At 41.6% G+C, this 12990-nt stretch overlaps 1 protein-coding gene across 1 annotated transcript in view; it reads right to left on the bottom strand.

Annotated features, from left to right (window-relative positions):
- NEGR1 (neuronal growth regulator 1) overlaps positions 1-12990 on the bottom strand; it is a 315598-nt gene that overhangs the window by 112357 nt on the left and 190251 nt on the right. Inside the window, exon 3 of the mRNA XM_076339938.1 lies at positions 10058-10183. Coding sequence (XP_076196053.1) covers positions 10058-10183 — 126 coding nt within the window. The remainder of the gene's footprint in view (positions 1-10057; positions 10184-12990) is intronic.

Below are 12990 nucleotides of genomic sequence, written 5' to 3'. Positions count from 1 at the left end.
ATTCAAACATTTCTCTGCAATGTTTTTGTACGGTTTTAGTTTGAACCTCTGTATTTCACTAAGATTGTAATCTTACTCTCGTTTCTCAGTTGCTTCACAAAGATCCAATTATTTGACCATCTTAGTTTGAATATTCTTCTCCTGACAACTGTATTTTAACAAGAATTTTTTTTTCAGTCTGTTTAAAAAATTTAAGAAGACATGAGGATTTCTAGGAATACCTTTAATTGTTCCTGAAGGGATGCTCAAACTTCTGGAGTAGTCCTGATAAAAATGACATTTTTCTGAGAAGTCTTCCTCAGACACCCCCTGACCACAGACAGTGTAATGTCACTTGACCCCAGAGCAATGGATCGTGATACTGAATGTCACTTAATCGGATCCTAAAACTAGATCTCCCAAGAATGGTACTTCCAAGTATCATTAAAAAAAAAAAGCCAAAAGTCCCATAACCTGAAACCAAAGACAGCATCTTTTGTATGGGAGAGGTGTGATTTTGGAGGTTCCTTATTTTTTGTTTATCCAAAGGCAAAGGAAAGAATCACAACAAGCAGTTTATATTGAGTACTAGTGTTTGCAATGCTGTCTTTAAACTGTTAATTAATCCCCTCATTTACTCCACCTAGAGCTCCACACCATTTCCCCTTGAGTTCTTGGGAAGCTGCCAGCTGTGTGTTTGATATCAGGGAACCATTGGTTTAATGACATGTGATGCCTTTACCAACTGAAGATCTTCCCTTCAGGATCACGAGACAGGCCATTAAATTCATATAAAATATTAATCACAAATCTTCAAGTCCAAGATGGACCAATCCATCTACACAATCACCATGTGCCTGTCAGTGTGATATTTAGCTGCCCCATGCACATAGGGGCATGTATGTAAGGGCTGATGAAAGACCCTGAGTCCCACACGAGCCATCCCGCGTCCCAGGGGACACACACTTTGGGTGTTTTCCAGGGAGGTGTTGCTCAGCTGTGCACAGGAGCAGCTTCTTGCAGCACGTCTGCAGCTAAGGAAGCACTCGGGTAGGAGGCAGCAGTGCAAGTTATTGCATTTATGATGTTCAACCACCCAACTAGCTTTGCATGTCAAGAGAGTTGCAGCATCTCATCCTATACTGGATGAATAGCATGAATTTCTGCAACCAAACTAATTGTTCAGGTGGTCAGCCCCAGCTGGTGTGAGCAGCAGCCCAAAGCCCTGGTGCTGCGCCTTCAGTGCTAATGGGGAAATGTGTTAAGCCACCACGACTGGAAGATTTCCTGACTCCTGGGGGCCCCAGCCAGAGCTGCTGATTTGGAGAAGCAGGCACCCCTGTTCAATAAAAAATGTAAAGCAATGGGCTTGTGTAAAGTACTGCAACGTGGAGCTGTAAACCTAGAGCTGAGTGCTGAGTGATGACCACAAACGGCACAGAATGAGGACTTTACATCAAGGCAGAAAAAGAAGGGGTGTTCTCCATAAACCCAGTCTAGGAGCAGGACATGAAAGCTTTGTAAAACCCCAAGGCATCTGAGCCCTAAATTAATGTTATCTTTGTCAGCGTAATATGCTGGCATCAAAGACATTATTTCTGAAACCAGCTGGTGCCAACATGTACAACACACAGCCAAGAGGCAATTTGCAGGTTTCTCTGGTGGCTCAGGACAGCTGAGAGCACAGCCCTGTCCTTCCCTCCTCCCAAAGCCAGGATAGACATCGCCAGCAGATGCCATGGGCTAAGTGGAGTGGAAGAAGAGCAGACAGCTATGTGCAGGACTCTCCTGCTTATCTCCTCTCCTCCACCGCACAAGTAAAACCTCCCTGATGACGGTCAATCTTAGCACATCACTGCTGATCATCCCTGCCTGGATCATCCCTGAAGGTTTCCTGGCTCATCCCCAAACACTTGCAGCTCAGTTGCAAGGAGCAGATGTTTTGGCTCAGACTGGTAATGCTTCACCTGACCAAGGAGCACAACGCTAGCACCGTAATGAAGCTGTTGCCTACAAGATGAGTAATGATGGCACATGGGAGGCATATCACTGTCATTGCTGATCAGGTTAAATCACTGAACCATTTCACCTTCTGCTTCTTAGACACCTAAAGGGAACTAGCTTTGCTTTTGGTCTAATACAGCAATAAATCTACCTGCATTTAGGAAAGGCAACTGCATGTCATTGCCGCTTGGGACTGCCACTGCCATGTCTCGAGTGGGGCAGGACCTCACTCCACCTTGCAGCCCGTGAACACATCACTGGGTCGAGCCTCAAAGGTTCGTCTCCTACAGGACATCACCTTGACGAAGTGATAGCTCCATATGAGAAAACCCTTCATTACCTGTAGGGCTTTTACCAAGCAGCTGGGAAAGTGAGATGGGATCACTTGGAGAGGGAGACAAGGGAACAGCGACTCCAGGCATTGCAAAACCAAACCCATGAACCAGGAAACAATAATCGCTGGTTTTAATCTATCTGTGACAAAGCAGCTTGAGCAAAAGAGGTCTTTTCAGATGGCAGTATTGCCAGGCTGTTTGAAGTACCTGCTAACTGGACTTTGAATTGCAAAGTTGGGAAAATGTGGTTCGATAGCAAGATCCTTCACACAACTTGATTAGTGCTGGGACTAGCTCTACTGTGCAAAGGCAGCAGCTAAGCGGGGAGTGGATGAGAGCAGCTTCTCATAGATCAAAAATTACATAATGCACAATTGCAGACATATTAGAGGGAAACAGTGGTGTGAAATAACCCTCACCAGCAATGATATCTGCTAGATTTTTAGAATTTAGTAAGACAAAAGCCAGAAACTTTTGTTTCTAAAACTTTCAGTTTTAAAACCATTCTCAAGCTAAAGACAGAGCATTTTAAAAGATGAACTCACACTTTGTACACACACAAAGCCCTGGAAATGTGATAATAATTCATGTCAGTTAAGTATTTTCAGCCTGAAAATCCCGGTTCAGAGTACTTGCACTTCAACAAAATACTTCTTATTTCTGTCACATGTGGATAACATCTGAAAAACAGTGGTTCTCTAGCAGAAGTGCAAGTAGAACAAAATATTTGACATTAGCTTGCTCATATCAAGCTTCCTTTGTTTCTTAGGATTTAGCTAGAAGTTTTAAGAAAGCCTCTTTTCTTCTCCCTCCCCAGTATCAGCTTTCTGTAGAAGTCTGCTTCAGGAAGGGTCTTGCAGGAATCACACTCTGCCTGTTCAGGGACTAGCATTGCCTTTTGTCCTATAATTGAATTGAATGGGGTTAGACTCATTCTTCCCAGACAGCCCTATCATTTGAGTGCTCTGAAGATGTATTACAGTAATATATCGCCAGAACGACATTGCTATGATGATACATTAATGCAATACATCTTCACAGCTTTAGGGCTGTCCAGAAACAATAGGATGGACATTAGATTCAGTTCAGTCATATCACACTCATGCACACATGCCCCAGTGGCAAATGAAATGTGTTAGAGAAGGAGAGGAGTCATCATGTGAATACGTTCAAATCTAAATTCAGGCTAATTTCTGGATAAGCATAGCTTTCCTCAGTGTTAGTGAAAAATCTGTTATTTTGCATGTGCTAAACAGTTCTTACAGGTTTTTTTCTGGTTTTTTGGGGGGTTATTTTGGAAACACTTCAGTGTCACCATTGTCTGGAAACAGGACTGAATGAACAATGAGAGTGTCCTGGTGCTAGGGATTTGCCTTTCACTCGACATGGGAAAATCTGTCTTCATTCAGCTAAATTAATAATTTCTGAAAATCTGCTCTCCCAAATGCGTGCATATACATGCATCCAGTTTATCCTCATGTTTTAGGAAAATAACTAGAAACTCGACTGTAAGCGATGGGGATAAAACTATGAGAAAAGGGCAAGAAAGCAGGGAAGGACTGGAAAATATGAAACTAGAAGTCACCAGGGATGATGCTGAGGATGCAGGCTGAGCTGTTACAAAGGCTGTAACAGCCTGTAACAGTATTGAACAGGGGGACTGTTCAATATGAACAAGCCAGAGAAGCCGGGATGGTATGGTCAGGAAACACTGACACACGCTACACACAACTACAAATAAAACAGGAGATTCCTATGTCTCAGTCTTATTTTTTTCTTCTTTTTTTGCCTGCAGCCAGTAGCTGTGAAACCCACTAGCAAAATGTACATCAACACATCTGTCTCCTTGTTGAGCCAGTGATGCTCAGTCTCTATGATAGCAGGTAATGCAGCATAATAGGAGTGGATGTGGAGATTAAAACAGTGCTGAGGACCTAATGTGCACCGTGTGTGGGGTCTGGGGTGGCTTCAGAGCAGATCTGTCCTGGTTGTGTGGGCTGAACTCCCGCTCGTGGCAGGACCATGCGCAGTTCACTCCAGGAGAGCATCCACCAGGTTTCCTTCATTTGAGGGGATAGAGTTCACGCACTTTGGGCACATCCATATCAGCATTTTAGTCTGGACCAGGACTGCACTTTTGAGGTGAACCTCTTGGTCACCCTCACTTCTTGCACCATGCTTGGTGCTGCAGAGCGTATGTGCGGAGCCCAGCCTTGCGTGTGAGTCCTCTGGGTAACAACATGATGCCAACACAACCAACTAGAGTGAAAATATTTGTTTGAAACATATGAAATTTCATCTAACAACACTTGTGGTAAATATTACAATTGCGAAGTCAAGCACTCTGAACAAAGCCAAAGGTGAGGTCACTCTTGCAATCTTGTTACGTCCCCCTCTCTCTTTATACATTTGATATAGACCCATCCTGCTCACTGTTGTCTAAATACAGCTGTGCTTCATTTGAAACACCTTGTTTCCCCCAGGATCCACCTAGATATTTAACTAGTTTGGCAAAACATAACTGCACACATCTGACCAATCGTCCCATCTGCTCTGCTAGCTCTCACTGCCTCCTTCCACGGAGAGAGCAACCGCCCTGATGCCTCCGTGCATGTGCCGTAGCGGCGACTGCCAAAACAACCTGCTGGGATGTGGAAAGATACCCCACTTCTCTCCATTTGCTTAATTCAAATATAAACACATGAAAAACCCCTATACCCTGAACATTAGACTACAGTGTGAAATTTCAAGAAGTGTCATTTTGTTTTAAGGGAGTTAGGTAGAAAAAGTTTTGCTTTTTCCATAAGACTTTTTGAAACTATGGAATTTAACCTATTTTTTATTTAGATAAACCCAGGAAATATCAGGCTTTCCTAGCAAGGCTGTCCTAAGCAGCAAAGGGCTCAAGCGGTGCGTGCTTCTGCTGCTGGGCCCCACTCGGCTCAGCGGTCTGACTGGCCGCTCTGCTGGACATCACCCGAGCATCCCAAGCCATCGGTCCCTCTGCAGCTGGGAAAAATCTCCTTTGGAAAGTTTGTCAAAACCAAAGCGGAAAAGAGTTTCGACATACAGCACCCAAATTTTGCAAAGCAGTAACATTTTATGAAAAGATTTCTGAATGGCTTTTGTTGTTACTGCTCATGGCAACACTGGCAGAGCTTGCTTTTCAAAAATGGCAATGATGTAACACACACACACTGTGCATACAAGTGTTAAAAGCTGGAGTTATGTTTCAGGTGGACCTTAATTCTTTAAAATTCTGGTTTCATTCTTAAACTATTGATGCTGCACTTTGCTCTTAAATGTCAGAACAAAATAAGTGATACCTGCAATTTATTCAGATGACATTTCAACAATACAAGATTTTCAGATTACAAACTACAGCCCCATGTTCCTTATCGTGTTACGCTGAATGTGTAGATTTTGTGGATTTACATAATGGGTTTGTATAATGAATATTTATATAATGAATGCATTTGCATAATGACTGCAAATAAACATGCATAATAAAGATTCCAGGCCAATAATTCATGTACTAAGTTAAAAATCACCTCTAAATACATTTTTTTATTCCTACAAAAGGTTCATTTTATCTCTTGTTCAAAAAAATTGTATCCGACCTTATCCAAGTAAAGGCTGCATTGATGCAAATCATGATAATATTTTGGAATTAGTCTACATCGAATCATTTGTATTCAGTGATTTCAATTTCTTATCTTTTAGTAGCAGCTTTGACAAACAATTTCAGAATATTCTAAATATGATTTGTTAATATAATTTAGTGTCGTATTCTAGATGTGATGCTTGCATGTATGCCTCATCAGTGCCACTGGGAATTACAGGAGAAAACTGGTAGAAATTATAAAGTGAAGATGAAGCTTATGTTTAGATAAAGGTAATTTGCTGCAGACAGAATATAAACCCTTACAGAAATTTGGTGTTTTCAACTCTCCTGCATTTTATTTTCTAATAAATCCAGGCTTCTTGTTTGCCAGACTGATACTTAATTGGATCTGAGTGCCATTTATAACTGTCTGTACACCAGAACATACACCTGACCACAAAAGTGGTATGGTGTTACTGAAATGGAAATATTCTTCTTTATTTGGTAGACTAGTGGACAGAACGTATTCTGTAAATTATATGTCTGTTTCCATCACATTTTACAAGATTTTTTGAGCAAAAAGTTATTTGGATCCTGTGTTCTTCCACTCCGGACAGAGTTCTGTCCATTAATCAACCAGGGGACACCAAGGCATGTCCTAGTGCTCTGCAGTGGCCGCATTGGTGCTTACCTCTCAGATGTAACGGGTTTTGTAATGATGCAGCCCTGTAATGCAGCATTTGCAATGAGTTTGCAAGGCCTCAGCACTGAGGCTTGTCAGAGCATCTCTGCCTGGACTTGTCCTGCCCTGCCTACAGCTTTGTCATGCCTGGTTCAGCTGGGGCAGCATTTCCTCCAACTGAGCAGACGTCCCTGCCTAATCTGTTTTAGCTTTGCATTTCCATGGTATGACCATAGTTTTATACAGCCAGAAGTAGCAAGCAGTTATTCTGTGTGTAATGAGGTTTTTATGACTGTTACATGATGATGCAATGCAGAGAAACACAGGCTGGTGTGGGAGCAGGGGCTTGAGAAGCAGGGACATGGGACAGGGTGCAGAGGCAGGCAGGCACGGGATGGGTAGAGACAGGCAGGGGCTGCCACAGGAGACCCCACAGCTGTGAACAGCTCACCCATGGTCAGTTAAAGAAATGCAGATTTGGAGCTGGACAAAGTGGGGTTTAGGGGTATCGGAGAACAAAGGAATGATATTGGACGTACATAGATATGTATACGCAAACAGTACATTAGGATGTAATGTGGAGCTGCAAAGCAATGAAGAAAGAGCAAAGGTGTAAAGGCATGACAGCAAACATTTAAAAATGACCCCAAACGGATCTTAAAGGGAGGAAGAAGAAACCACTAATATGAACATCATATTCCTCCCCCCGAGAGTTCCTGGATGCTTACAACTCATCATAACAGCCGCCCACCAGAATGAAGCCACCGATCTTCAGCCCCCACGGGGGAGGGGAGGGTGTGCAAATCACCAGGAAAAGGGGTAGAAACTAAGTGAGTCTATAACAACTTTAACTGCATTATTATTCTTTCTTTTTCGGTAAGTCATAGAATCATAGAATGGTTTGGGTTGGAAAGATCATCTAGTCCAAGCCCCCTGCCACGAGCAGGGAATATTAGGTCTAGGTTAATAACGATTCTTGAGTTAGACTGTTAAGACTTCAATTATATATATAAACCAAGCATTTATTGTTATTGTATCAGGTGTACCTCCTCTTTGCCCCTAAACAAGACTGAGCAGTTCATGAGTGCCGGTTTAAATGCATCTGCAGATGAAGTAAACCAGTCATGCTGTGAGGAGATGCTTCCAGTGCCACCCCAGGCAGCAAGCCTGCAGTAGGTGCATATCCCACTGTTTTTATGAAGAATTATACATGCATGTCCTGAGGGCCGCCCCGCCCCCCCCCCCCCCCGGACAAGAGAGACATGGACATCCTGGAACAAGTCCAGTGGCGGGCCATGAGGGTGACAAAGGGGCTGGAGCAGCTGAACTGGGGAGCAGCTGAGTTGGTGGGGTCTCAGCCTGGGGAGAAGAGGGCTCTGAGGGTCCTATACCTGATGGGCATGTAAAGGAGATGGATCCAGACTCTCCTCAGAGGTGCTGGTGTCAGGACAAGAGGCAATGGGCTCGCATTGAAACAGAGGAAATTCCATTTAAAGGTGAAAAAAGCTTTTTTAAAGTAAGGGTGATCAAACACTGGCACAGGTTGCCCAGAGGTGCTGTGGCATCTCCATCCTTGGAGATATTCAAACCCAACTGGACACATCCTGAGCAACCTGCTCTGGCCGCCCCTGCTTGAGCAGAGTCTGGACCAGCTGATCTCCAGAGGTCCCTGCCCACCTCAGCCAGTTTGTGGTTCAATTCTGTGATTTTCCTTTTTCTTTTAAGTACCCAATTTGTTAAGCACGTTTGTGTTTCTTCTGACCTATCACTTCCTGGTGAGAGAGTAAGGGATGTGGCAAAACCAATCCAACACGCCACCCTTCCCCAAAGAAAATCCTAAAAGGAGAAGTTGTATACGATTTGCAGGATTACCTGCCAACTACTTGGTCAAGATGCTCCAGCAGAGAGGATGAAACAGTGAGCATATGGTAAATGCATGTTGCTGTCTCCTATGGGCGCTATTAATATATGCTTCCAAGAAGGGCTGAGAAGGCAGAAAAAAGCAGGTATTGGGCAAGGGAAGGGAAACAAAGCACAGGCTGTAAATGCCTGCCCTTAAGTCTTCCTTCAGCAGTGAGAAAACATACCTGTCTGCCCACAGTTTGCTGTGCTAGACACTTGACAAGAGCACATTATCATTGCACCGTGAGCACTTTGATTTACTCTCCCTGTACCACGATATCTTTGATTAGTCTTTTCCTCAAATTTCATTTTCAGTTCTCATTGTGGTAAGTATAATAGGTCTGTAGTTGAATGATCATATTTTTCCTCTCAGTCCTCATTCTCAGTCCTTTGGTCAAGATACAAAATCAGTGGGTTCACTGAAAGCCCTTGTGATTATGTGCACTAATTTTGTCTGAATTCAAGATGAGGAGGATCTAATTCCTCCTCAGACCCCTTCTTCAACCTGAGTGCACTAATTCTCCTTTTCTGCTTTTTTCCTCTCCAGGAAAATTATAACAGCTCCTTTCTGTAGACAACCTAATGCTTTAAGCTATTACTGTAAAATATCACCATGGTTTCCAATAAAATTTTATTTGACATTTAGTTAAAATCCATTTTTTGCTACAACTGATTTTTTTCCCTAGTCCCTTGATGGACACTTTGAGCAGAATTCATTGTCATTGTCTTAAAGGTCAAAAGTTTGGTTTTTTTCAGATCTTGCTTTGTAAAGCAAACTGTTACTCAGGATTATGAGACACTGCGGTAAGCTGTGACAGCCCATGAAACCATTCTTCCCTGCAATTACACGGATTTCATAAAAGTTGTGTGAGCAAACAGAAGACCTTCACTGCAAAATCAATTACCATTGTAGAGTCCCTATAAAAGAACCAGTGCAAGACCAGTCAAGACTGCACCAAGTCAAACAGTGTAGAGATGCCTGTAAGCTAAATGTTTTCCTTTAAATATGTTATAAGGAATTAAAAGTATAAATGGAAATATTAAATAGAAACTATGCAATTAGATGCCATTTTGTTTGCAATTTTTCATAAATATAATTTAGTTTGTTCAATAAAACTATTCTAATAAACTATGCTGTATCATGGAATAATGGTTCAATGGTAGTTACATTAAATTAAATCTATTGCATGATGTGTTAATGTTTTTAACTTTCACTCCTGCTTCTAGAGAGCCCTGTGTATTCTTGATTATTTCCTTGTTTTGCTTTTAATTGGAATTGTTTGATAAATGTCTGCAGCCTGTTAAAACGAGCTTAAAAATATACGCATATTTAGGGTGCCTTTATTTCTACATTCCTATGTTACAGTAGTATAGTTTTCACTGATCTCAGCTGAAATCTGAAGAAGCTTTTATTTTCTAAAGGTCTAGTTAGGCACACACTTTTTAAGGCATACAAAAGTGATGCTGTCACACTTCTGAAAACTGAAAATGCAAAGCCTGCTACTGGTGAAACGTTGCAGAAAGCTCCAGGTGACAGATATTTGTGCTTACCAGATGGAGAGATGTGTCTCCAAGAAATGGAAGGCTCTGGCTTCCCTGTGGCCAGGCACACCAGAGTAACATTGCTTCCTTCGTTCACAACGATGTCACTCGAAATACGAAATATCTTCGGAGAAACTGGAATGAAACAAGGAGAAAGTTGTAATGGAGAGCTGCTGAATCAGTGCAATTCCACCAGAGTACAGATAGCTGAGGAGAGCTGGGATGCCCATATTGCCATTATTGATAAAAATACACGCAGTTGTTGAAATATAACTATGCAAAAACCTTGTTTAGGCGTGACCACAGCTATTTCCATCACATTTGCAGAAGCTCAGCCATGGATTCAAAATGCTACAAATAAGAAAGCAACAATTTCCTCTATTTTGTGCAAAGCAGGTATTGTTATTGAGTTTGCAGTAAACTGCTACTGATGGATGCTCTTGTTTAAGAGAAGGTTGAGCTTGCTCATGGCAGTTTGAAAAGAAGATGAAATTAAATTTTTCTTGTACTTTTAAAAACAATTATGCCTATTACATCTACTCCATGTGAACTTGGAAAGTCATATCTGTTCATGGAGAAGACTAAAATACATTTATTTCTGTTGCTTTGTATTGCTTTTAGGCTTGCAGTAGCAACATGGCTAAGAAAAAAATAAGCTAGATTTTTTCTTTCATTTCATCAGCAGAATTCTTCACTAAACTCCATTTTCTGTACTATTTATACATCTGGGCATAAGAGAACAGAGTTCCACATGGATGGAAAATGATGGAAAGCATTAAATGGCCTATCCTTAAGGGAATGCTTTACTTCTTGTAATGTTACACAGGGAGGAAAAGAACTCAGGGTCCCAGCAATGAAGGCAGGAATTCTGGATTTCAGAATGAATCTTTCTTTCTAAAGAAGTATGTATTTCTTTACCTGTCTTATTATTATGTTTGATATAGAAATCAAATCAATGCAGTAACAAGGCATACCCTATTGATGTTTCTGAAAAGCATTTTTCTCTATATGATAAATAACAAATTTTGTACAAATATCTGTAAAAGATACAGATCTTACATGTGGGTGTTTCAGAGCCTTCTGTAATGACTGTTTTAAATTCCAAGTGCTCTGCAAGGTAAGTGGGTACCAATAAAATGAGAAAAAAAAAAATTATGATCTTCCATTTTCCTAACCAGAGTCTCTGTCTAACTGGAGCTTTACTCTCCTGAATGCCACAGTCTTGTCTCACTGGTTTGTTCCAATTTGTCACAGCCAAAATCCCACCTTCTGAACCCGTTCATACACCTTTGCAACCATTTCAGCAACCCTGAATATATTGTTAATATCTCTTCAATGTACTTTAAAAAGTACGGAACCTTTTCATATGCACAGACTGGTTCTGTGTGCTTTGGGTTCTCCACCTGCAGATGTTCCCCGGCCCTTTCCCTGGTCCGGTGACTGGAAGTATTTCAGCCATAGAAATAAGTTGGGGTCAGACAGACTTCAAAAAGCTGGAAATTCTCAGTGCTTGCTTGTGGCTATGCATTTGTAAGCAAAGAAAATTAAAAGGCTATGTAGAGTATTTTTAATTAGCAGAGAAACATTGTCTTTAGGGAAAGTGAAGGTCTGGGGAAAGCTGAACCTTCCCTAATTCCTAAAGCAGTGAAGTTCAGTATTATCTGACCTGGAAGTTCAAGCAGGTTTACACAATCACTTGAACAGAGATATACTTTTGAATTTGCCATAGTCTAACTCACAAAGGTGATAATCCACTCTTCCCTACTACACTTGATGACCTGAAAAAGCATGCAGTCATTACAGACCATTTTTAGGAGCTGAAACATACAGAAGAGTTATTTCCACGTAAAGGGATAATTTATTAATCAGATTTCTTTTCAGATCCTGCAATGAACCCGTTACTCAAATTCCTTCTGCAGAAGTCTCTCCTGTCCTAAAGGAGAACAGGAACAGCTGCCACCTACATGCCTACCCCACGTCAACTATGCCATGACATGACCCTTGCTCGGTGTCCCCTCTACCCTGAAATGTGGTGGTGTTAATACAGGTCCCCCCCACTCCCCCATCCCAGCCCAAGTTAAATATCATTAACGTTTCAGCTTGGCAACAGACAAAACATTGAAAGGAATTCTTATTTCTGTGTACAGCATATGAAAAACAAATCTACTTCCTAAAGACAGCTGGTGAGGGATCATCCTATCCCAAATGTAGAAATCCATCTGAGAGCAGGATCTCATGAGTAATGGCGCAAACGCGGTGGCTTTAGTTAGTCTACAAAATTATAAAATTATTTTAAAGATTTAAAAAATATCTTCCTAAATCTGAGCTACTTATTTCTTTATCCTTCAAGAAAGAACGTTCCAGAAAGTCAAGTAAAGGAATCAAATAACTCAAAACAGTTCTTCTCACAAGTAAATATATACAAGTGACTGACACAATAGATATTTGGAACTGTGGAAATATCTTCCAGATTAAGTAAATGTTACGGTGTAAGATTTCCAACAGCATTAAACTTCTTATTTGAGGTTCTGCACCTTTGAAGGTAGAAAAAGAGAGAGATTTGCTCATGTTCTGGCATTATTGAAGCAGTACCACAGAGGGATTTTTCACACCTGACACCTAATGTTATTTATCCAGGTGATTTTTATTTGCCTTAAACTTGTCACTAAACATAGAGGACGTGGCTGGAGCATGCTGTGCTGCCACAACAGCACCTGGGTGGCCAGTACAGACTAAAGCAAGTTAAAGGAGGTCTCCCGGTGGTCAGGCTGTGCCAGGGTCAGGATTAGGTTTAGTCCAGTCTCGTTCCTGCATCCATCACCACAAAATGGGTGGATGAAATACCCACTCATTGTTCAGTACGCTGATTTAGCGTGACTGATACAAACAGATTAGAAATATAATAACATTAATTTCAGTGGGAATGAGGAGCTCTTGGCATG

The sequence above is a fragment of the Aptenodytes patagonicus genome, chromosome 5 (assembly GCF_965638725.1).
Source record: "Aptenodytes patagonicus chromosome 5, bAptPat1.pri.cur, whole genome shotgun sequence".
Classification (NCBI taxonomy): Eukaryota; Metazoa; Chordata; class Aves; order Sphenisciformes; family Spheniscidae; genus Aptenodytes; species Aptenodytes patagonicus.
The sequence above is the reverse complement of the archived record's forward strand: the minus strand, read 5'-3'. Positions and strand labels throughout refer to the sequence as shown.